The sequence below is a fragment of the Sprattus sprattus genome (assembly GCF_963457725.1).
Source record: "Sprattus sprattus genome assembly, chromosome: 12".
Taxonomy (NCBI): domain Eukaryota; kingdom Metazoa; phylum Chordata; class Actinopteri; order Clupeiformes; family Clupeidae; genus Sprattus; species Sprattus sprattus.
Genome location: NC_137910.1, coordinates 23,121,481 through 23,146,471, shown reverse-complemented (window position 1 = coordinate 23,146,471; position 24,991 = coordinate 23,121,481). Strand labels below are relative to the sequence as shown.

Sequence of the window (24,991 nt, the reverse complement as noted above, 5' to 3'; positions counted from 1 at the left end):
GATAAATTATCCGAAGAGGCTAAATTAAACCACCCATACTTAATAACACAGACAGATTTAAAGTAAAGGCTACAATCATTTTTTAATGAAAGTGAAACTTTAAGGAACATAGTAGAACTACATTCTTCCTTTTAGTTTAATTATTGTTCTGCACTTCCTCTTCCTCCCCTTTGTGAATCAGTTGTATTTCCTGGAGTGCACTGATGACCAACCAAGCTTACCCTTCCTCCTTCTACTCCCTGATTCACAGCGGGTTTGTTACCCATGCGGGGAGAAAAACGAATTAACTTGCTGCACATAATGTGTAACCAGAGATTTGGGGTTGGTTAAAAGCTCCACCTTTGTGTTACAGCTTTAAAGGCATCTCTGTTTACACAGGAAATGCCAGTGTTAAATGTGTATTTGGATGTTCAAATGATATGAACATATGAGTATGTGTATGTGACTATATTTGTAGACATGTAACAGAAGCTACATGTAAATGCATTTTGAAATAGGCATTTACCTTCAGCTCAAATCTATCATGGCCTCTTTGGTTTCATGACCCTTTGGATTTTCTTCCAGTAAAAACCACATGGTTCAACTGGCGTCTATTTACCTCCAGGTGGTGGCTTGCCACTCAGCTGCTGACATTTTCATTCAGGCTTCTGCCAGGGCAGCTTTTGTCAGGGCCTTGCGATGAATTCCAGCCCCATGATTGCAGCTGCCTGTGCTGCCTGTCAGAGCGGCTTAGTCTGAGCGCGGCTAAACCAGCAAGCAGCCCTGCCTCACTGAAAACAACCAGCATGGTAAGACTGCTCTAATGGCTTTACTCTTGCATACTACAGCAGAAGAAATAACAAGATACATGAAAAAACACACTACAGATGCATGCTGCAAACTCTTCTGCCTGCTCTGGCTTGTGTACTCGTTGCTTTATGCAAATGTTCATAGCAAATGCCTATTACAATACACAGGTGGACAGTTAAAAGGAAAGGGAAATACAATAGCTAGATGTCTTAGTGTGCTCACTTAAGTAAATAAGGCACAGTGGCAATCTTGATTATATAAATGGGTGTACTTGACATTTGAAAGCAGGGATTGTGTTCTGATGATTATTACTGACCTGACTCTCTTTTGCTGCTCTCCACTGCAGAACTAGTGTTATAGTGCATGCTGTGTTGTTTGATTAATGTTTTCTTTCTATATACCTTAACACCACATACACTCAGTTGTTAACCTTCTGTTTGTGTTGCCCATTGTAGAGTCTCTTTGTCTATTCAAGCATGTCGACATGTGTGAGGTTTTAATTCAGTGAATGAAGGTTCAAGCCCACTCTTGTTTCGGTCACCACTGCTCTTCTCTAAAGCCTACAGGCATTAGTGGATGTGGAGCAGATTAGCTGGTTGCTATGATACCTGTTGAAGTCATTCATCGTTATCAGCACAGTGGGCTTCATTGTGACATCTGTTTGCTTTGTGCTGATGTCGAAACAGAGATACTAGCTCAAGCGGGGACAGAAGGACTGAAAATACTAAGACAATAAAATACTATCAGTAATATGCTCTTGTTACGAGCAAGCTTTCCCTCCCATAAATGTTGAAAGGCTATAAAAGGTCTTGCTTGTTGAATACAATGATTTTCGGTTTGGTTTTATCATTTAATTGAACTGGTGTGTTTTGCATCTGTTAGATCTACAAATTTGTCTGTATGAGGAATGTACTTTATTGTATTAAGCACAATGATAATGCCCACTTTGTGTTTTGCACGTGTATATATATGGAATGTTACTTACTAACAGTTGAGTAACAGTCACAATATTCAAAGGTTTTCGCAATAATCCCTAACAAGCATTGACTAATGTCTCACAAGATTTTTAAAGATGTAGAATCTTATTTTTTTTGCACTTGTGAGTCCCATGTGATGCTGTCGGTGTTGGGAGGGGGAGGGGGGGCTGGAATGCCTTTTATGTGACCAGCAACAGAAAGTTCAGGGAATGTAAGTCATCATTGTTTCCAGATGGAGGTCTTTGTAACCAATCACAGTTGTTATTTGGGAAGCTGCCCCTCTTCAGACTGCCTGTATAAAGACACGGCTGGATATCTGGCCATTGAACCTAGCTACCAGTGCTATTCTCTGCCGAATGATCTGCATTTTTTACAGCACACCTACACCTAAAGCTTAGCATCAATAAGCTTGCAAAATGTAAAGAATGCAACTGATAAGCCGTGCAATTAATATGATCTAAAACAATGCAGGTCCAACTGTAGTATTTTGTAATTCAGTCACAGTAACCCTGTTCCTTAGATATTCTGACGTGCAAATGCATTAAATATACCTGAATGGATAATATTAATTAATTCATTCATTAATTAAAAGTAGGCAGTACTATATTTACATAGTGGACATTTTTACACTTTCAGCTTAACTTTATGTGATATCATGGATGCAATTATATTTAATTACAAACCCGCTAATATCGACATTTCAACTGATTTGATGTTTTCCTTTATGTATGTCACATAACAAATGTATGTACAGTATATCACACCAAGCTGTTTCACCTAATTAAAATGCATTTGGATTTGCTGATTTCTAGGCAGGTAAGATCCAGTCCCTGACAGCAGAGGAGAGAGATCATTTGCTTCCTCTACTACGGAATGCACAGTGGGTGGAAGTGGTGGGAAGGGATGCCATCTACAAGGAGTTTGTCTTTAAAGACTTTAACCAGGTAGACTTTTTAAAGGACACGACTCCCATCAACGATAGAAAAAAATGAACCTACATATTAGCATATCATTTTTATCCATCTTTCGTCATGCACTTAGATTACCTTTGAAATCTGAATATATTAGTGACAAGAAATTATTATTCACTCTATTGAAGAAATGTTTATGTGCACTAATGTGTAATAAACAAAGTAGAGGATAAATGTATCTCTTTTAGGACCAATCTCCTGTTTGAACTAAAGTATCTATCTAAATGAATTCCCATCCACTCTGTGATAGGCTTTTGGCTTCATGTCACGAGTAGCACTGCAGGCTGAAAAGATGGACCATCACCCAGAGTGGTTCAATGTCTATAATAAGGTATGACATCCTGCTTCTCCAAGTTTCTATCCAGATAAACAAGTATTTCAGCACAAGCAATTTTAATAAAAGCTTTTGGTTTGGCATGCAGGCCCATCATAATCCACAGATTGCATTGCTTAATGTTGAAGTTCTGTCCCGATGGCTAACTTTTTTGTACTTTGACTTTTCAATAGTCAATGAATATCAAATCTGCTTCTATAAACGTGCAGCCACCACACAGCTTTATTTATGTATACAACACACTAAGGTCTGTCAGCTCCTTGCTTCCTACTGTTCCACAGGTGCAGATTACACTGAGCACACATGACTGCGGAGGGCTGTCACAGAATGACATCACGCTAGCTACCTTCATCGACCAGGCCTCAGTCCTCTGAGGCGCCGCCAAACAAGCATGTCAGACAAACGTCCATGTGTGGGAATTAAAGGCTCAGAGTCACGCAGCAGCAACTTTCAGAGGCCTGTTATTGTCTGTTGACTAGTGGAATTCTCAAAATCATTGACTGGTGTTAACAAAGTGACTGTTTTACCATAGGGGGAAAAAAAGATATTTCATTTGTGGGATAAAAGACATTCCTGCCTTCACCTCAATTTCAGTGACCTGCCCAAAATGGTGACTACTCCCCAAACAAACCACTAGTTATCAGGCAATATGTCCAGGCTTGTGGTTTTTACTAGTGAAAATCACTATCACAAAAGACTCCTAACATCATATCATGTTCAAATGTGTGGTCATACATTTTCAAATTTTGAATTATTTAAGTTATGATTACAATAATACAAAAAAACTGTGTTTGTTGTTGGCAGCACAGACCAGAATACAATGATACATTCCCGGGACTTAAATAAAATTAACCAACTAAGGGAATTGGCATCCTTTCTGTAAGAAAAGGCAATCTATCAAATTCCCGTTAACGAAACCTAAATAGTACCTCTAGAAAAAAAAAAAAAACTTACCTCTGATCAAATCTTTACCTTGCCAAGAGTGTCAAACTGTTTGCTAAAAGGGTACCGAGACCAATAATTTTAATGATGGATAGCAGTTTATGAAGGTTTAACGTATTAAATTAAACGTATTATTGTGGGTCAATTTTATTAATTGCAAAAATGTTGTGCCTTCCCCTGTGAAGTTTTCATTTGTGATGTGTAGGGGCCATGTTGTAACTTTTCTTGTAGATCCTTTTGTGAAGAGAAGCAAAATAAAACTGGAAATATCAAAACCCACTAGCAAGCTTCTTGGTTGTCCTTGTTCGAGGCTTAAGCTATAAACGAGCAAGGCTGAAGGACAACAATATACAACATTCACCACTTCCCCTCTGATGTCATTCTTGGTCAAATTTGAAGTGCAGCTGTTGTCAAGAAGAATATGGTGTTATTTTGGACGGTAATCATGTCATCATTTAAGGCCTAATCAGGCCGGTGCTGCTGGGCCTGGCTTCCTGTGTGGACACCGGGTATTCCTGGGCCGATTGTTTAATTTGTTAAGGCTTACTAGAGACTAAATGTATATATTTACAAGGTGTTTCCCCTGGAAAACCCTTACCCTTACCCCTGTAACCTTGGTTTTCTGGTCTAGAGTGAAAAGACTGTACATAGACAAACACCTGAGTTTCAAAAAAATGAAACCTTTAATGATTTTAAAAGGAACAACAATTACATATAAAAGAGCACTGAATTGGTCTCCTGGTGTGGTGTGGTGTGGTACAGCCCTATCCCTGAGGTGGATCTATGCCCATGTATTTAGCCCTTAAGCACACACTGACTAGAAGGCATACAGGTGAATGCGGCATCACGGTTACTATTGTGCTTTTGCACAGCCTGAACTCATACGAGGAATGGTTACAATCAGACAGATAGCTCGACATCTATAATTTCAGGTAGCAAACACTCGATTATTGCATAGGGGACAATGACATTCAGGAAAGATTTGACCCTGATTTTTTTGCTCCATTTTTTTTCCATATAGTGGTACTGTTTTCAATAGGGGGGGATGAGTCCACACACCATTGTGCCCCAAACAAAAATCAAAAACTGTTACAGTAACACACAACACGGACAAATAATTATACAAAAATTGAAATAAGACATGTTGTTAGTGATTAATAATATTATGTAAAACATACACAGTGGTCACAAACATCATGAAGGCTTCAGATAAAATACCGCTAAAGAGGCCTAGTGTTACAATTCAATGGTACCATATTGCCACGCTATTGTGCCATTTCATCCCTGCTTGAGATGCAAAAGACTTTTCCCTTTGGGCAACTCTAAGGAACGATGACGACTCAATCACTCATTGCACAGTAAAAAAAAAAAGTTTAAAAGGAAAGGACAATGATAAAAGCTGACAGGCCAAGGCATGAATTAAAGGACTGAATTAGGAGGAGAACCATTCTCCGCTTTTGCACCCAAGAACTAGTTTGTCACTACACATTATGCAGATGGGGAATCTGACAGTACAGTGAGCCAGACTGGCAAAGTCTTTCTGAAATAAAAACTAAGGGGAAAACTAAATTGGAATGAATAATGACTAATAAATGAATAGTTAATACTATTGAGTTACTAACTGAGGTAGATATAAAAGCAGATTACAGTGGAGTATAAGGTCACATAAGATGCATTTTTCTAAAGGACGTTTTTAAGTCAGGACGTTGAGATGTCCAAGCCTCATCAATTAAAAGTGATCAATTACCATATGCTGAAACGTGTCTGGGTCTCCATACATTCTGGGCTACAGCCCGCAAATTAATTAATTAAAAAAAAACTAAAACCCAGAACCTTTCATATCATAACAGTTGCCAAAGGTTGCCCTCAGGTAGAGAAAGTATTACAGTTTGAAAGCAAATAAATACACTCCATCAGTTGAATAAGTGCTTCAAAAAGTGTTTGAGAGATACAGTATAAACTGACTTTGGGGCATAAAACAGGGATACAAGTAGCACATTGGTTTGCTGTAAGGAAGCAGTACAGAAACACAGAATAAAACCGTTTATGAAAATGGACCCCTATTCTTGTGTAAAAAGGCTATTGGATTCTGGGGACATCAACACCTGACCTGTGTATGGGCTTCTTACTGTTAACGTATTTAATAATGTTATCGTCTTTATCTGCTTTGTATAAAAGCCGTACGTTATGTTTACAGCCTCTGCTGCATATATTGCATATAATGAAAGGAGTGGTTTAGTTAATGTTATTACAGAAAAATATACTTGAATTTTATCGATGAATGATATCTATGACAATTTTGCACCTCTTTGTCAACCATAATCAGGACTTAGAGCAAGGTAGATGGGCGCTTTGTAGACTCAAACCTAGTAGTTATCCTATCTCCTATCTAGTAGTTTTGTCAAAGACAACTGAATGATAATCATAATCCTAAAAAGCAAGCCATTTAAGAAGTCATTGTTGACAAACAAATCAGGAGGCTCCACTTGATGAGGGTGCACTGTTATCTACTCAACGCCAACTCCACCACAAACATCCAGGTTGGAAACACTTTCCGACGTTCACACTGACATTTGTACGACAGTCTTTTGGTAACCCATACTTTGAGTGAACAAAGAAAAGAAAAAAAACTGAACCTCACTCATTGCTATTTTGTGCTTGACAGAGACACTGGCCATTAGGAGAGAGCGGATTAATAGAGGAAAGGCGTAAGGCAGCGAGTGAGCAGACGAGTATCCACCGCTGAAGCACTCAGTGGGTTTTGCCATTCATGTGGTTGTTCTTGGCTTTGGGGTCTTCTGTGCTGAAGAGGCAGTCCAAAAACCCGTGAGAAATCTCCGTCACCATTGATCGGTCTGGGATGGACTGCGCCATACCATAAATAGCTCCCTAAAAATAACGACAAAAAAACAATATATATATATTTTTTAATCATTGTTGACATTTTGTGTGGAAATTAGATTAAGAATAAAAACACAAATATTCTACCAAATAATGGAAGCAAAATCATGGTGTTTGTAGCCCTTGATCTGTTTTCTTTTATTTTTTGCTTTTAGATTTTAGAGAAAACACTCATTTCTGAGCAGGATTCAACCACTGATTGATTTGTGCTCTCTTGTTCAAACATGTCATTTCTATGTTTGTACAACTGTAGTCTCTTAAACCAGCCTGTGCTGGAGAACAACAGTCAGATGAGTGAGCATGTGATCAACAGTCAGATGAGTAAACATGTGAGCTCACCATTCCTGTGGTCTTCTCCTTCGGGTTCTTCATGATGTGGTCAACCTGCTCTCGGACGTCACTGATGAACTCGTCAGCCACGCCAGGCTGCGTGTGCAACACTGTGACACAAATATGGATGCTGTGGAGGAACAAACAGTCTTATCATCTATATTAAGTCCATTATGTCAATGATATTAACCCTTTGATGTGAGCGCTGGCATTTATTCTATAATCACAATATGACTTGTAAAATTAGCTGTGATTGACAACCAGGTCAAACTTGGAACTCACCTAGAAGGAAACTGCAGTGTGTTGAGATTCCATCCCTTGGTCGTGAGCCCGTTGGACAAGCGGAAGATGTCAAAGACTTCCGACCCTATCGCCACAACGGACACCTCGGGTTTCCCGAAAACAAATATTCCGTCTATTTGACGCATTCTGCCAAAAATGAATACACAAACAAATTACGTCTTCCTACCTCAAATTAGCTTAGTAGCACAAACACATCATATTGTATTCCAATGAATACCAGGCCCTGAATTGAGACTACAAGAGAAAACGAAAAAATAAATCACATGTGGTGATTTACTCTTCCCTTTCCTGATTTAAGTGAGGATTAAAGGCACAGTCCATGATACTGGTGAAAAGTTGTTGATATTTGAGCTCAACAGGCAATCAAATGACACCCCTCCTTTCTGTGCTCCTGAAACATGTCGGCTGGAATAGTATATGGCTTTGTCTGAGCCACTCTCTCTCCCAGTTACAGTGTATGTACAAACCCCTTTATTTACACACACATAACGGATGGCCAGAAGACCATGAGGAGATGTTTGCTGAATTTGAGTAAAAGTGTACTGGATTCAAATAGCAGAGTCCACCTTTAAGAGAAGTGTTCATTCCTGTTCAATTCAATATACCAGAGCACTGGAGAGAACTCAAGCTCTGCATTATGGTCCCAAGATTAAAAAGCTGTCTACTCACGCTTCGTCAATAGTGCGGGTCGTCGTGATCACCTTCCTGGTGGCGTCCACGTATCCCTTCTCCCCCATGTACATCATGGTGGCCCAGCACGCCGCGATGATGCCCCCCGGCCTGGAGCCAGCGATCGAGGGAGAGGCATAGATGCCACCCTGCCAGTCTGGGGCCACAAAGTACTGGTAGTGGCGATACTCCTTACTGCTGTAAAGCACCACTGAGGAGCCTTTGGGGGCGTAGCCATACTGCCAGGAGAGGGACATGGCAATAAGTAAGCTTCATGGGAAATGGGAGTAACTTGCATGGGAAGTTCTGGCACCGTTGTCTTTTTGAACAATTTCTACAACTGTACACATATCAGGAATTGTAACACCTAGCAATATCCTTTGAACAATATCAAGGCCTTTCAACAAAATAAGTTACAAAGCGATTACATATACGCAATTATGCAACTGGTATTAACTATCCTCATTCTTTTTGACCCCTGAGAACAAGACAAAAGTTATGTCACATAACAAAGTATCCCGTCCACACAAACCTCTGGACCCTTGCTTCTGCGCAACTTACCTTGTGTGTATCTGCAGAGATGCTGGTCACCCCTTTGACCCGGAAGTCAAATGGTGCTAGAGGGAAGTCACATTTGTCCATGAAGGTAATGAGAAACCCTCCCAAACAGGCATCAACATGGAGAGGGATCTTATATCGTAAAGCCAGCTGTAAAAATCAAAAGGAGATAGCACTTGTTACTAACGCTACAGTGTTTTGTTTTATTGTTTCATTCTTCAATTCTTGTCTCCCTCCTGGATGCTTTAAAAATAACATACCCTACAGATTCATGAGGGCATTTTTGGACGTTTGGCTGACAGGAAGTGCACCATGACTAAATAGCATTTTGAATGGAGATTGGCGAAAGCAAAAGGGCAGCCCAAGAGTGATCATTGTCTGGAACACTGGATGGAGCTCTGTGAGTGTGTGAGTGTGTGAATGTGTGAGTGTGTGAGTGTGTGAGTGTGTGAGTGTGTGAGTGTGTGAGTGTGTGAGTGTGTGAGTGTGAGTGTGTGAGTGTGTGAGTGTGAGTGTGAGTGTGTGTGTGAGTGTGTGTGTGTGAGTGTGTGTGTGAGTGTGTGTGTGTGAGTGTGATTGAGAGTGAGTATTTGTGTGAGTGAGAGTGTGTGTGTGTGTGTGTTTGTTTGTTTGTTTGTGTGTGTGTGTAAGCCCTACCTTCGCAACCTCCTGTATGGGGTCTATGACTCCATGAGGGAACTGAGGGGCGGAGCACACCAGCATGGCTGTGTTCTTAGAGATGGCCCTCTTCATGGCCTACAGGGCAGAAACAGACCCAAAGTACCATTAGGAAGGCTGACACACAATCAACAACAACCATCAATCAAAAGTAACAAACAAACAAACAATGACTGCCAACACACACAAACAACTAGATTGGTGTCATTTCAAGAGCACAGATTAACTATTTATCTATAATTACTTTAGATAAATACATATATATATATATATAATTAGTCTTTTAAAACACATTTTTGTTTCCAAGAATTTATATAGAACAATTTGCTGATGTATTGCTTATTGTAACGTTTGTAATTCTCTAATGTGGTGGCATCCTCAATTCAAAACTGAGTGTGAATATGCACCTTCACGTCCACTTGCATGGTCTTGTTGTCCAGGGGTATGTGGACGAGCTTCATCCCAAAGTAATGAGCAGCTTTGTCAAAGGCAGCGTGGACACTGACTGGAGCAAGGCTACGACCAGAAAAGAGGTGAAGAAACACAGAGGATTAACAGTAATGCTGAGGAAACTTCATTACATCCTTAATGCAGCATTAAGTCACCATGTTATCCACTAAAACCTTGGTTTATTACACACGTTCATTCTATTCCCAGCACAATTATTATTGTAATCAGTGTAAACATCACCCCTATGTTGCGAGAGACTTACATTTCTGGGTGCTTGACCCCACGTTCATAGGCCATTTCCCTGTAGGCCTTACAGGCCATGAGGATGCTCTCAGTCCCTCCAGACGTAACCTGAGGATTTACAAACAAACAAGCAGTTTAACAAGCAGTACAACAGCATCACAAAGCCAAAGCTTTGGTACATCACATAAGGCTCTAATGAGGTAGGGCTGCCAATGGCACCCAAGGGAGGGCTCTGCAGAGCCACTGAAGGGAACTTGGTGGTCTGAACAGCGACAGTCCTGACAGTTGAAGGTCATTAGCATGTCTTAACAGATCTGGTGTGAGAGAGAGAGCGCGCGCGAGAGAGAGAGAGATAGATAGAGAGTGATATAGATAGAGAGTGATATAGATAGAGAGAGAGAGAGAGAGAGAGAAGACTGGGCAGGATGAGGGCTTACTGCGCCACAGGAGTTCGATCCACCATGGAAAAGGTCACAGGCCATGCGCACCACCTCAGCCTCCATTTTCCTCACCCCTGGGAAGATATCTGGGTGGAGGGGGTTGCTCCAGGCAAAGTCCCCGTAAACCTGCAAAACAACAACGCAACACAAGACTGTGTGACAAAATGGCTAATAAGGCTTTGACAGCTGTTAAATAGATTATACGCTCAGGAACTTCAAGCATATGGAACAGGAATGGCTAAAGAAAAAATTCCAGTTGGGACAAAGTATTGGATTTTAGACAACTAAGTACAGTGGGGAAAAAAAGTATTTGACCCCCTGCCGAGTTTAGCCACTTGCAAAGAAATGTGTGATCTATAATTGTAATGGTAGGTCTATTTTTAACAGTGAAAGACAGAATATCAACAAAAACATCCAGAAAACTGCATTTTATAAAAGTTATGAATAGATTTGCATTTGTCGCGGAAAGTAAGTATTTGAGCACACCCAACAGTGCATTCAGATCTACGGCTTAAAACTGAAGATTGTGTAAATAGAAGACCTACATTAAACTTTGACAAATAGGATGCCTTTCAGAAGAGACTGAGACTTAATGTGAGTATACCTGCACCAGGAGCTTGGTCAGCGTCTCATCTCCCCAGTACACAGCACCAGACACCTTGCCATTCCTCCACTGCACCTCATCTGCAATGAAACAGAGAGGAGTTTAACGGTTAATCACCAGCCATTTGTGACAATGGGTGGAAAGACACCATCTGGTGTTTAACCACCTAATGTACCTTCAGTTATTTTTTAAGCTCTGTTACAAGAGGGCTCAGTGCTATCTCTCATTTTATTCTTTGCAAACTCAGTAGGTTCATGGCTGACCCAGGGATACTCCTCCAGTGTAATATAGTACATTCAACATCCTCATAACTTTCCACACAAGGACCCTATCCTGCATTGTAACTAAATGTTGTCACTAAATATGGCTTCAACAATCCTCTGACTGTCAACTGTGCAACAAAAAAAGACAACATTGTGTCTGTGATTAAACAGAGATTTTATCATACTAAAACTGCTGAAAACAATGAGATTTGAAGCTAATGCATAAACAAGTTTAACCTTTTCTGACAAATATAGTCAGTTAGCCCAGGTTGGTGTTCACTCACTCAGAGTCTGGTACTCTCGGATGCGCTGCAGGACTTGCTCCTCGGTGAGTCCCTGTGCTGGTAGCCTTTTGATGTAGGACATGCCGTCCTTCAGGGTGCACAGGCTCTGAGACATGTCATCCAGGGCCTTGTTTAGCTGGCCCTGAATCTGAAAGGTAAAATGGTGCAGGTGTATTGTAATCAGCATTGTTGAAATGACTAGTGTCACTACTGTAGTGGAATGATTACTAGTGTTTTTATTATTAGTAGGGTTTCCACAATTTAAAAGCCCTATGATAAATACCTCATGAAATGCATTACACATAAATCAAACGCACTGTCTAAAGCTTTGACATAATTCATATTTAAATTTTGAAGCCAAATTCCTTTGATCTTTGTGGTAACTCAATAATAATATCAGTGGGCAGAGATACCTCTGGTGTATTCAAACAACTCTAACAGACCTTGTAGTATGTAAATGATATTGCTATGATCAGAGTTGGGGAGTAACTTGTTATATGTAACAGAGCTTTTTGATTGGTTCTCCTGTTAGAATTTGCACCGCCTCTCGTCTGCCAATCAATAGGTAATCAAAAGTAATCAAATAAGTTACATTACAGTCACATCATTTATTACATTTTGTCAAATTTGCCTTCATTAAACTGTTGACGGAACACAAAACCACACAACACACAAACCGTTGGTTTAATCCAGACAGCAGGTATCAATGACCTTGGGTAAACTCTGTCATTATCTTGTTGCAATGATGAACTGGGTCAAAGGTACAGACTCCCTCATATCTTGTGACTGTCTGACTCTTCTATTACTCAATGAGGCATTCGTGTGAAGAAAGGGAACTGCATAACCACGGTACACTTACTGTCGTGCCAACAAAGGGTATTTTTCTGATTATGCGAAAGAACTGCTTCTTCATTCGTGACATCAGACCTGTAGATCACAAGATCAAAGTACAGAGAGTAGTTAACACATCACATCCAGTGCACTTGAAAAGCCTTTTGAACCAAGGGGAAGTACAGACTATCAAGTGACCAAAAACCTTCTCAAACTCAATTTCTTAATAAGGCTTTATTAGCCTGATTTTCTTGCACGTTCACACATGTTGACTTTAGCGTCAGTCAACAAGTAGCTTGCAATGATAACATAACTTTGAGGTACTAGTAAGACCTGTTCTGAATATAGAACAGGGTGAATGTCACAACACATTACAATGTGGGCTGCCTTTTTATTTATTTATTTATTTTTACTTCACATCACTTTCAAAACCAAGAAACAATTTGCGATTACTTGAGCAACTACTGCCATCAAGCATCAGCTGCCAACCACAAGGAGAACAACAAGAAGCTTTGTCTTTAAAGTCTTCAAAAGCTGCGTTTTAATCATGACTGTCAGCAATTTTGACATAATGCTTTTGAGTCACAGCAAATTACGGAGTATCAGTGGACACTAGGGGCATTCAGATATGTCTCATACACAATGTCCAGCATGGCTACTGAGTTGAGCATTAAGAATAGATTCACAAAAAGCAACAGAATGGAAAGCAAACGTCTGGGATGTCAAGGTTCCGAGTCCAGTTCCATCTGGATGTGTGTGTCAATCTCATTTAGCAAGACCCTAAACAACACCACATTTTTAACTTCAGCCAGTGATGGTGCTTTTCATGTTAAATACGTTGGCATGAAATGCAAATAACTTCAGGTATGGTCAGAATAGAGAGCGTTATTTGCATACATTTACCAAATATCACTAAGATTTATAGACACGGTGTGTTATATTGTATATTGGAGTCCTAAGATTAACACTTACTCTCTTGTTGAAAGACAAAGCCTTTGACCCACACCACTCCTAGGGTGGAAAGTATGGTGGCAGCAATGATCTGCCATGGCTCCAGGTCAGCACACGTCAAGTTCACCAGCTTACGACCCTCCTCTGCATACAGAAGAATCATCTCCCTGTACACCTCCAAGGCACTCTGGGGAAATAAGTACACCAAATATGGGTATAATTCAGTATCACACATCTTAACCCAAATCCACTTACAGCGTGTCAAATTTGTGTTTTCTTTCCCTGTAGAACAGACAGCAAACATATGTCCCTGTAGAACAGTCATTCAAATTACTTACACTTGAAGTCTGACTCATTTCGGAAGATTTAGGTGATTCTGCTCCAAACAGCAACGGTTTACGTCACCTAAGCCAAGTCAAAGCTTGTGCAGTTTACCTTGAATAGTTCCTGTCTGATACTCAAGTGAGTGAAAGTAGTAGCAAACCAAGTCTGTACAGGAGATCTTCCTGGCCCCACCTTAGTGCTTATCAATGGATTTTTAACCAATGAAGTAGCTGCTGTCTTTATCTAAGGTTAGACTGAAGTGTTATTGGTTGGAGTACACAAGAAACCACCTCTTAACACCTTTTAGTTTCGTCTAAAGTAAATTAAACAAAAGAACAGATTGTTGACTGGTATAACAATACAACCATGATTAGTCTATCCTGAAACGCATAATTCTTTTTCAATTATTTAACAAAGTCAGTCTAATATATGATATGCCTTTAGCACACATCTATCAGTATGTTTTATGACTTAAGGCCAGGGTGACTGATAACAGGAATGATTGTACCATCAATGCAGAGGGAAAAAGGGCCATATAGTGAAAAAAAAAAAAAACACCATTTGTAATGACGAAAACTTCTCGTCACATAACCGTTTCTTAAGTAACCATGATAATAGGAGCAGCTGACGTGACTTAAGTGTTGAATAACCAATAAAAAAAATCAACTTAGTGACCTGGAAACAGCAACTTCAACTGCAATTTTAGAGGTTGATGATTGAGCTCCTTTCAACAAACATGTTCTTCTGGCCTTGGTTTAATCATACAAACTTTCCCTTGTGGTGATAAATGTCTTATTTGACAGACTTACGGGAGGAGATGAATAGGCCTGACTGGATGTGGCTGCTCAGTGTGAAAAAAACATCCCCCCATCAACAGCTGCTGGCTTACAACAAGACCTTAGACAGGTTTGGCAGGGTTAGCTAATTGGATCAGCGAAACTGGGCAAACAAACCATGTAAGAATATAACTGTCACTCTCTGGGAAGACCCAGTCTCGCTGTTCCACTACTACAGCTCCCGATGCAGACGTCAGGAAACGATATTGCAAGAAATCCTGAGAACAGCTATCTGAATCTGCATCGCCTCCGGCATCTCTTTACCTCTGCCATAAAGCAATGAGATTAAAATATGTTATCTTAACATGGGGCGAAAGGCACAAATGTGTTGTAACAAGGAGGTCAGCCAGGTTATCAAATGCATGTTTTTCACGTTTGTGACAGCACAGTTTGATTTGTTTGCCTTTAAGAAAGAAGCTCTATGCGTTGGTGAGAACCATCACCCCATGGGGAAGGCATTCGGCAGCCAGATTATGGCTGTGCAAAGAAATGGGAGGAAACAAGGAGGGAATATAAAAAAAAGTGTCAGGTCTCATGTCACATGAGATGTGGCCTGTAAACACTTGTTTTCTTCTTGCCCCCCATTGTTGAGCAGGCGCCTCTGCCTTTTTCCAAAGCAAGCTGGGCTGTGTGAGGAGACCTTTGTTGTCTCAAGGGAGGTCATATTTCCCTTGTGGAAGTATATGTGCATAGAAACCATTCAAGTGAGTTGAGGGGCAAAACTAAAGTCTAGGTCTCAGTTTGCATCCTAATTAGGATCGGATTTGCTTAGGTATGTCTTATTGCTTTACAAAGGGTAGAAGAGTCTCCTAAAGAGTCTTCCTAAAATGCAAACGAGTGCCCACACGAACTGTAGAACACAAACAACAGATGGTAACTGAAGCGTTCTTAAGATCGTTCCACAACGACTTGTCTGCGAAACTAAAGAAGCTAAACTACCCGCAATGTTGTCTGGAGATGAATAAATAAGTCCAAAACAAAGCTACTAGACCTTATGTGGCTTACAGCCAAGTTCTAAGGCAGTCATGTCAACCCACTCCTTCCCAATGCGTGTTACTACAGCTGTAACAGAGGGCTACTTCCCCTGAGTGATGTATCAGAGGAAGTCTATTGATAGAGACATGATGCAGCACACAATGAAAGAACGACACCGAACAACCTTAAACTTAGCAGCTATAGCTCTCAATCTTTGCATGCGCTGAAGGTTTTAATCAGACTGTCTGACTCATGATTCGTCTGTCCAAAAAAATTGTCTGACCGTATCCCATGCTCCTTCACTTTAGGTCGCATCAGTAATGTTGCAATGTTTGTCTGTGGAAGTTTGCCGCCTCGCAAGCTACATCGTGCAAAGTTATTACAACATTTCTTTGTGAAACAGACTTGCCTTTAATAGACAAGCTCGAATGTATCGTGAGCTCACAGCGAGTTTTATATCTAACTGACGAACTGAGCAAGTATCGTCGCCTCTTGTATATCCCAAGCTATCCTTGACTGTACACGCATATCAATTAACTAAGTGTTCGCTGACCTTGATAAATTATCTATTAGCAGGTTCCTCTTTAAAGCCTGGTGTTTGATAAAGAACACTTTGCTCTTGAGCTGACATTTGATTCACTTACCCAGTAGTCCATGTTCTTCACTGAGCACAATCCGTAGGCAGATATGATAGACGACTTTTACGAAGTTCAGTATATTTAGAAAGTTGATTCTTAAGAACGTTGTTTGACCTGCTTGGTGTCTGGGATCTTATTGTCATGATACAATCATAGACACAACCTTGTATCAGGAAGTGACTGGAAACTAAAAAGCAACCTATCGCTGTTCGCAAACGTGTAGCCGATGTGGAGTTTGCGCATGCCCAGTCTTCTATATCATGTGGATTTCCTTTCTGCTTTGCTGTTCAAGATGTTCTGGAGGAAAAACAGGCTTTCTCCAGGGAAACTGCGGCAGTCAGCACAGTTTACATACCCATGAGCTTAGCTGTTACCAAAGCGATTTCGTCGCACATCACTATGACGTTTCACCGGAAGAATTGCTTAGAATATGTTTGTTGAAAAAGGATGATTTTGCTCTCCTCAGCCGCTAGTGTGTTGACAGGACATAGCCTTGACATGGCTGTGGTGATAGAAATCACTGCAAAATGCAAAAATAAACTTTTAGTCCCAGCATAGGGTAGGGCCATCACCCAATTGTGAATGAAAGTATTAAAAACTTGTGATGCGCACCGCACGATAGGTCTACTTGTTTAATCAAACGATACGCCAGTAATATGACCTAGCCTAGATACTTTGATGGAATAGGCAGGCATAGGCTAATGTGAGACTCAATTTATCGTCAAACTAGGGGTAGCGATTTGCTTTATCAGAATTTAGGCTCTACCAGCTACCAGGCAAAAGAGAAATGGACGTTAGTGTAGGCCTACTGTTATTATTTTTTAATATAAACGGCATCATGGTTGTTCAAAGGGTATTTATAGACAACTCGATTAGGCTGCATTATAACTGGAAAACTGAAATATTCTTCACGTTCGTTCGCACATACGTTTGACATCACATGGCCATAGCCTAGGCCCTAGGCTATAATATTTAGTAACTAAAATACACTAAACAAAATGGAATTGTCCTGAATGGCCACATGGGGGAGCAACACGTCTCCATTACAGGCAGATAATGTTCAATTTTTAAATATATTTTAACTTTGACCAGTTAAGGACAGAACAAATGAGTATCTACAGCAATAACGTCCCAACGCGTTTTCTCTTCCCATGTTTAAAAATATATATATATTTATTCATTTTAAAACATTGACCATGAGATTTACCACTTTTTCCTTTGTTCTTGTTTTTATTTAAGTGGTTGGCTAAAGGTTGCAATAACATCTCTCAAATGTTGAAACATCGTTATTTGATGTATACTTTTATTGTCATTTACAGTTATATTTTGGTACCCAGGATAAGAAACTAATATAGAACAACAATTGGTCAAAACTGTGAACAAACAGAAGCAAATTGGAACACGACAATACAATGTTTTAGTGTTACCCAGTACATCCACTATGGCAATGCAGCCTAAGTAGTTTCACAAGTCTTTAGTTTCAAGCGAGGTGTTTCCATTTGTATTTTCCAAAATACACTTGTCATCTAAACACAACTCCGGTCTGATCTTCAAATGGTCCATATTCAGACAAAATGAATCAAGTATGTTAACTCCACTTTACAGATTTGCATGGTTCTCGGGGTAGGCCTACTGGAATTATAGGCAGGCCAGAAATATGCATAAAACGATTAATTAACAGTAGCCTATATCTTTATATTTAACAAAGGGTATTTTAAGCTATGGGTCATACACAAACATATTGATCTGTCGAAACATGACATACGCTTTATGATATATTATACATAGCCATATCCAATAGACATAGTCTATTTTCTTTGTCCGTGTCTATTCTCTTCATTCCTCCTTAACATAGGTTTACATTTAACGTTTGCAAAATACATTCTTTCCAAGGAGTTTCGTGTTTCTTTTCTGCAAACACACGTCCAGTTCAGATGAGCTCTAAAAATGTTTTACTGAACTTGTATTTAACATGCTGAACGGATTCACTTGGATGACCCCAACAGCACAAAGAAAACAGACGTTTCATGGGGAGGCCACCTTCTATTCAATTGTAATTGGTTTATTTGGTCATCAAAAGCATATGCACAGGGACACAATACGTGGATTTTCAAAAGGAACCTCTCCAGCACATTAAAACTGCATTACTTTTTGTGTAAAGTGTAATTGGGGGTCATTCTGGTTACGACGCGCGCACCTCTCCAAATGCGCACATCTCCAAAGACGCACGCTGTACTAAATAAAAGCAATAGCTTTGTTGGAGTTTTTAGAAGACGTGTACATATGGCATACGGTTTGTAATTGAATGTTCTGAAGTTGTTTTTTTCTTCTGAGTGAAGTTTCCCTTTTCGTCTTTGTACGCAGTTCCTTTCCCGTGGCTGAACAAGGGGGAAGAATTCAATGGCTTGCTTGCGAGTTTGGAACAAATGGATGGCAACAATCTGGTCAGCGAGTTTTTGGTCTTTGATTGCCCTCTTCAAATGTCCTTCAAACAAAGGCTGTGGATGAAAATAAAGCCCCACCTGGTACTTCTGTTTGCTAAAATAATAATAAATAGATTTCGTTTAATAAATAATTGCAACAGACTGTAAAGTGAAGTAGTAACGGAAGTATTAATCATGGCACTTGGGGCACCTATCACCTGCTCTCCAGTTAGTATGGGTTATTGTTAAATCACTTTCGGACCAACTCAGACGATATCTGCGATTTCCACAGCAACTGGTGGCAAATGTTTGCCCATGCTTTGCATAACAAGCAGGATATTACAAGACACTGATAAAAAATCAGGAGACAAAACTGAGAGACTCAAACTCACACCTGTCCGCGATACGCGAATATGGTTTTGGCATGAATGGTTATTTGTAAAGCGGTACTATTTGGAGCCTTTTATAACAGCATGACAACATCCCCTATCTCTTAGGAGTATTTGTCCATTTTATTGAAAGCATATGGTTATCAGATGCCCCCCAAAATACATATTTAGTTAGAATGTCGAGAAGTACCTATGTGGGCACTGCGCGAACAATGGCAAACATCCAATCCAACTAAGTTTGTCTCATAAACGCTAAAAGATTAAGATACAGGGTATGTAAAGAAGAAAGTGAACATGTGTGCCCCTTTGGTTTGTAAAGCTTTCCATATTATTCGTAAAAAAAAAAAAAAAAAGTACACACTCTTGCCTTAATGATTGCTCCAAACAGGTGACGCCAGGGCGCACGTAGGAGCCACGGTCGGTTAAATATTTTATATTTTATTTGTACAAACTAATAACAGATATGAACCAAGTAACCATGACTTAATTTAATTTCAAATTCTTCTGTTTTCCTTTTTTCGGAGTTCTTCATATAAATAATCCACGGCGTAAATCACAACTGAAGTGTCTCAACTTGGAAATGCGTATTATTCCAATAAACGAGTTAACATGTATTGATATACAACCAATATATGTATATAATTTACGTTATCTGGAGAACACAGCAGATAATTCCAAATGTGTCCCAGTTTAACCCAGGCTTGGCCACATTATTTGTTTCTAATAGCCAGTCGCTAAACCATTTCATTTTAGCCTGAAAGCTCGTTTTGGAGTGCATAAAGCGCAATATATAACAATACTATTATAGGGTTGTTGGGGGTGTAACATATGAATTACTTTTTTAGGATGAATGCCAATTCTCCAAGAATAACCAATTAAGAAAAATCAATTACGCTTAGACCTCAATGCGTAACTCTTTTTTCATTGTAGGCTATATAGGCCATTAACAATGTACAGGGCGTGCGCTCTAGTTCCATTGTGGATTACGCAGTTATTTTCTTGAAAGCTTAACTTTAGTTATAATTAATAAAGAATTACCTCCAGCTGAATTGTTTAAGACAGGTACACCATTTAATAGAGAGAGTGAACAAGGGTGAAGCATTTGACATGAAAGGTGTGCGGGGCTCAGTTCAAATGTCTGCGTAAACGATTTGTTTACCAATTTCCACACGGTCCTCTTCACGACCATGCTGTCTTTTGTTGAACTTGGGGATTGAAACTCAAGTATTGACTGGGAAGAGAAGACCTCGAAGACCTCTCTAGAAGATGATTGGCCACTTCTCAGCCCTATATTATGCTCTAGGCACGCTCCTTGCGCACTGATAAGGTAAAAGATACATAAATTACCAAGCCGAATATCAATGCGTCATTGAAACTGAAAAAGGCACGACGACTTCAGACTTTGCTGCTTCCACGGAAAAACCTGCCTTACTCTGAGACCTGACAACCATTACATTGAGGACTCTGTTATTCAAAAATAATCTGGTGAAGCGCAATTGGAACAGGTGAGCATCCGTATGAAACTAATATTCAAATATTGTTTTTGTTTTTATTTCTGCATGTTACCAATTGTCTGCGCTTTTTGTGAAGCATGTATGTAAGGCAACAGATACACATTTCATTGATTTTATTGCAAACTGTAAAATTATATGTCTGTTTAATAACCCCAGACGTGTTTTTAAAGGATGTCTCCCAAATCGGCGTGCCACTCCATCGACAGACATACGTCTGACGCCAACGAACAGTCAACCCAACTTTCTGGACGCAACAGGAGCAAAAATCAGCAACACATCTATGCGTCAAAGAGCAGTGTGAGAATGGGAGATTCAAGCAGTTCCAAGGACAACCGGATTTGTATTGATGAGAATACAAAAATTGGGGGGTTTCGATCCAAAGCTAACCATTACTGCATCAAACGGCGAGTGAGTCGACGGGTTAAGGCCAATGACAGAGAGAGGGACCGCATGCACAGTCTCAACTCAGCGCTGGATGCGCTTAGAGATGTCTTACCAGCCTTGCCGGATGATGCCAAATTAACTAAAATAGAGACATTAAGGTTTGCGCACAACTATATATGGGCATTGACGGAAACCCTCAGAATGGGAGATTATATGGGACATACTTTGACCATCGAGGCATACCAAACTCACTTAATGTCTCCAGACTATTGCGCCCATGAATATAGCAGCCAATCAACCACATGTTCTTCCAGATGGACTTCCCCTATGCCATCGCCTGGCTGGCAAGATGCTGGGGCGCAATCTACCTGCATGCTGTTTGAGGAGTTTGGTTGCCGTGACATTCGTCATTCTGAAGCTCTGGGAAATGTTTTGGACCTGACAGGTGCCGGTGCTTTCCCAGGGCCATCAGCTTTTAGAGTAAATCAAAACTGGTGATTTCAACGATCGCAGCTCTAAAATTATAGACTTACCTGCTAATTCTGCACAGCTGATCTGTACCTGCAAATGTATTTGGAGTGTAATTTCACAGACAGGTCACTGATGCCAAGATCATCTTCAGTGGTCAGCACCTTACACGTTCTTGACTTGATTCTGTCATTAATTTAAAGTTTATATATATTTTATTTACTCTTGAATAACTTGTATTTTCCTCCCTTGTATGTTTTCATAATAAGAGTAATACTTCGTGTTACATTAGAGATGTAGACTGCCTAGCCAAATTTAACACCATTGATGGCTGTATAGGCTTATGTTGTTTTGCTATTTCAGTAATGATGTTTTGATTGAGGTTCCTAGGTAGTAATTAAATATAAATGATTAAATGATAAGATCGTTTAATCACTTGGCTGACTCACTTAGTGAAGTGTAGTAATTTGGGGAGTACCAGTTCTTTTTTAATACTCTGATGATACGATAGAAGCAGAGTTGATTGTAAATTCTGTCTTTGACCGTACCGAACATATGTGATGTTTTCTGTGAGGTTGGCGCATTCCCGTGAGAGTGAGTGGTAAAATCGATGCGACTTAGGTTTAAATAGTATCGGGACCGGCCATTTCATGACCCACATACTTCACAGGGTAGCAACCAATAGGTACTCTAGGCCAGTTCAGACCTAAGATTCGCGACGCAACGAGATGCAACTACTTCAAACCAGCAACTTGTTGCAAAACAGCCTTGTAAACCCGGAGTTTCATACCTCTGGGACACCTTGCAAAAGCACCAACGTGATGGCCATGAACTAGCTAGCGGGTTAGTTAGTCAGCAAAGTTAACATGGCCTACCAGCCAACAGTCAACAATTGTGTGCAACTTTGACAGCATATGCTCCCTGACTGATGTTGTACAGACACTGGTATTCTTCACATTGCGTAGTTCTCTGTCTCACCTTTGACCAAAACTCTGCCATCATGCTGTGTCTTGGCTGACTGAGTGCCAAAATACCTCAAAAGCCGTGAAGCAGCCTTTATCGAAAGTCGCTATAGCGACAGAGGCTAGTGACCCAATCTGTGTTAATTAACACAGTGACCTCTCAACCCCCATGCTCAAAATAGCAGATAGAAAAAAGGTCGTACAATGGAGCCCAAAAGGATGCAGAGGTGTCAACATATGAACTCGAATTGTCCAACACCCAAACGTCCGAGACGGTTTTCACAAAGAATGCAATTATTATGGCACATGGAAATAGTTGAGTTTTGTCGAACACTATTTCTAAAGACTTCACTGACCAAACAATTGACGACCATATCATATCATCAAACAAAACGTTTAAGACCTGAATCATCCATACAATGACTCAGAAAGTTAATATATAATGTTCAGCTCCAGACTTAAACATGAGATTTTTGAATTGGAGATGGAACAACTAGGATTTGGGCCACTCTTCATCAGTAATAGTAGGTCTAGCCTAGACAACTGGGCTCTTTTCAGTGAGTTGTGAACAGAAACTAAAAAATATATATACATTGCCACTTGGAAGTATGTGAACCCCTTGAGCACTTAAGATTTTCTGTTGTTTTACTAGGATTTTTCATTTTTTTCATTACCAATTTTCCATAGTTGAAATTTCAGGTTTATGTTTATCATTTGCATGTACTTGTTTAGAGGGAATTGTTTGAGTAGCCAAAAAACTACATGAAACATAGAATTAGTGTATTTGCAAAAGTAAGTGAACCCCCAGCTGCATTGGTAAAGTCAAGCAGTTAACAGATTCGGTGAAACATATTTGGGTGCTTAATAAGTCAATTAAGCAAACCAACCAACTGAGACATCCTTAGGAAAAGGGTTGGGCAACCAAACTACTGTAGCGCCAAGGTGTACCCACACAGATCAACAATTCCGAGAGGAAACGAGATATCCAAGGGCATCAGGAAGAAGGTACTGACACCCCCTCAGTGTGGGGAAAGCTATAAGACCCGCTCCAAAAGATTGTAGCTCCATCCATCCACTGTAAGAGAAATACTTTACAAATGGAGGGCATTCAACGTGACCGCGACTCTGCAAAAAGTGGACGCCTATCAAGACTTATCACCAAGAAGCACCAGAAGAAGAATAAATCGGGTAAAAGCCAACCCACACATCACCTCTAAAGAGTTGCGAACCTCTCTGGCAGCATCTGGGGTAAATGTACATGCGTCTACAATCAGACGAGCACAGGTACATGCAAATGATTTTATGGAAAATTGGTGATTTTTAAATCATGGTAAAACAAAGTGCTCGAAACGAAGTGCTCAAGGGGTTCACATACTTTTTAAGTGGCACTGTATATGTAATACTGAGAGCAATGCCAACAGAATAGTACACTGTCAGACAGCTCTGTCCATCTATTATGAATTTTGGAACACAGGTTTGATCATTTCGGAGGCGTACAACTGTGAATTTCTGTGCACTCAGTAACAGCACAATTCTGGCTTTGAAAGTATGTATGAAGGACTCTAAGCACACAGCTTCGCATGTCTTAACACTGACAGATACAGACTGATAGATGATGCTCAGCATAGCATTGAGAGTATGCACCATGTAACCTAAGTGAAGATTGCAGGGACCGCGGATATAGGCGGTTGTTATCTGACAGATACTCTTCAAAGGTCAGACCATCAGAGAGGGCGACCATGAAGGTACAGGTGTTGTGGGTTCTGCAAATGGTTGGAAATACGGAACATAGTTCCGTATGTATTTTGCTACTTTTTTTGCAATATGTCATCAGGGTCATTATAGCAGAGGATCATTAAAGCAGATACAGTATATAGCAGAGACGACAAAGAAAGTTTCAACTTGTAGGCCTACAGGTATCAAAAGCACTGTTTATTCTAAAACACTGTTTAAAACATATCAAATCTATTAAAATAATTTGTCCTAATGTTAACATTATGTCCTGCAATGATATTGAAATACAGACCCATTCATTCTGGGCACTGACACCATCTAGTGGAGAACTGTCATTTCCGAACAACTTAAAACAAATAAAATGTGTCACTCATAACCTAATTAACCTTACTCTTGAGTGAATGACTTAAGAGTCAGACAATCAGTAACATTTAGTTTAAATTTCATTTTGTGTGTTTTGTGTATTTTGTAATACATTTACGAATTGAAAGGTGTCATTTAAAAATTGTGCCTATGGCACGATGTTCTTGTGCGTATGACACGATGAAAATGCTTATAACAAGTGAACTGAAACTGTGTGGACAAGGAGTACCACTTCAGTCTTGATGCATCTAGGTTCCTGTCACCATGTAGGTACACATATACACACCCCATGTGAGAGCTAAAGGTTTATACAGTCAAACATCTGTTCTGGGATGCATGTCCATCAATGACCAACTACCATCATTAAATTACGTCATCATTTTGACCACCCTCTTAGTTATACGAGTGGTCACTTAGCAAACAAGTGGAACAGTCCTGAGTAGTTGGCAACAGCAAAGACCAA

General features: G+C 40.0%; 2 protein-coding genes across 3 annotated transcripts; one reads left to right on the top strand and one right to left on the bottom strand.

Moving 5' to 3' along the window:
* The first annotated feature begins 670 nt into the window (after nucleotides 1-670).
* On the top strand, nucleotides 671-4,242 carry pcbd1 (pterin-4 alpha-carbinolamine dehydratase/dimerization cofactor of hepatocyte nuclear factor 1 alpha). The gene is made up of 4 exons (XM_080848719.1): nucleotides 671-788; nucleotides 2,579-2,710; nucleotides 2,988-3,068; nucleotides 3,353-4,242. The coding sequence occupies exons 1-4, from the start codon at nucleotides 786-788 to the stop codon at nucleotides 3,443-3,445; spliced, it is 309 nt and encodes a 102-aa protein (XP_080704845.1). The 5' UTR covers nucleotides 671-785; the 3' UTR covers nucleotides 3,446-4,242.
* Nucleotides 4,243-6,743: 2,501 nt separating this feature from the next.
* Nucleotides 6,744-16,406, bottom strand: sgpl1 (sphingosine-1-phosphate lyase 1; the record flags this gene model as incomplete). 2 transcript variants are annotated; one of them, XM_080848718.1, is made up of 14 exons in its annotated part: nucleotides 6,744-6,902; nucleotides 7,254-7,374; nucleotides 7,527-7,673; nucleotides 8,217-8,455; nucleotides 8,778-8,924; nucleotides 9,432-9,530; nucleotides 9,860-9,968; nucleotides 10,165-10,253; nucleotides 10,583-10,711; nucleotides 11,190-11,269; nucleotides 11,737-11,884; nucleotides 12,596-12,663; nucleotides 13,540-13,705; nucleotides 16,298-16,406. In XM_080848718.1, the coding sequence occupies 14 exons, from the start codon at nucleotides 16,307-16,309 to the stop codon at nucleotides 6,765-6,767; spliced, it is 1,692 nt and encodes a 563-aa protein (XP_080704844.1). In that variant the 3' UTR covers nucleotides 6,744-6,764. The 2 variants fall into 2 exon arrangements, with proteins under 2 accessions (XP_080704844.1, XP_080704843.1); XM_080848717.1 differs by lacking the exon at nucleotides 16,298-16,406 and having other exon boundaries at nucleotides 13,540-13,843.
* Between the last annotated feature and the right edge of the window lie 8,585 nt (nucleotides 16,407-24,991).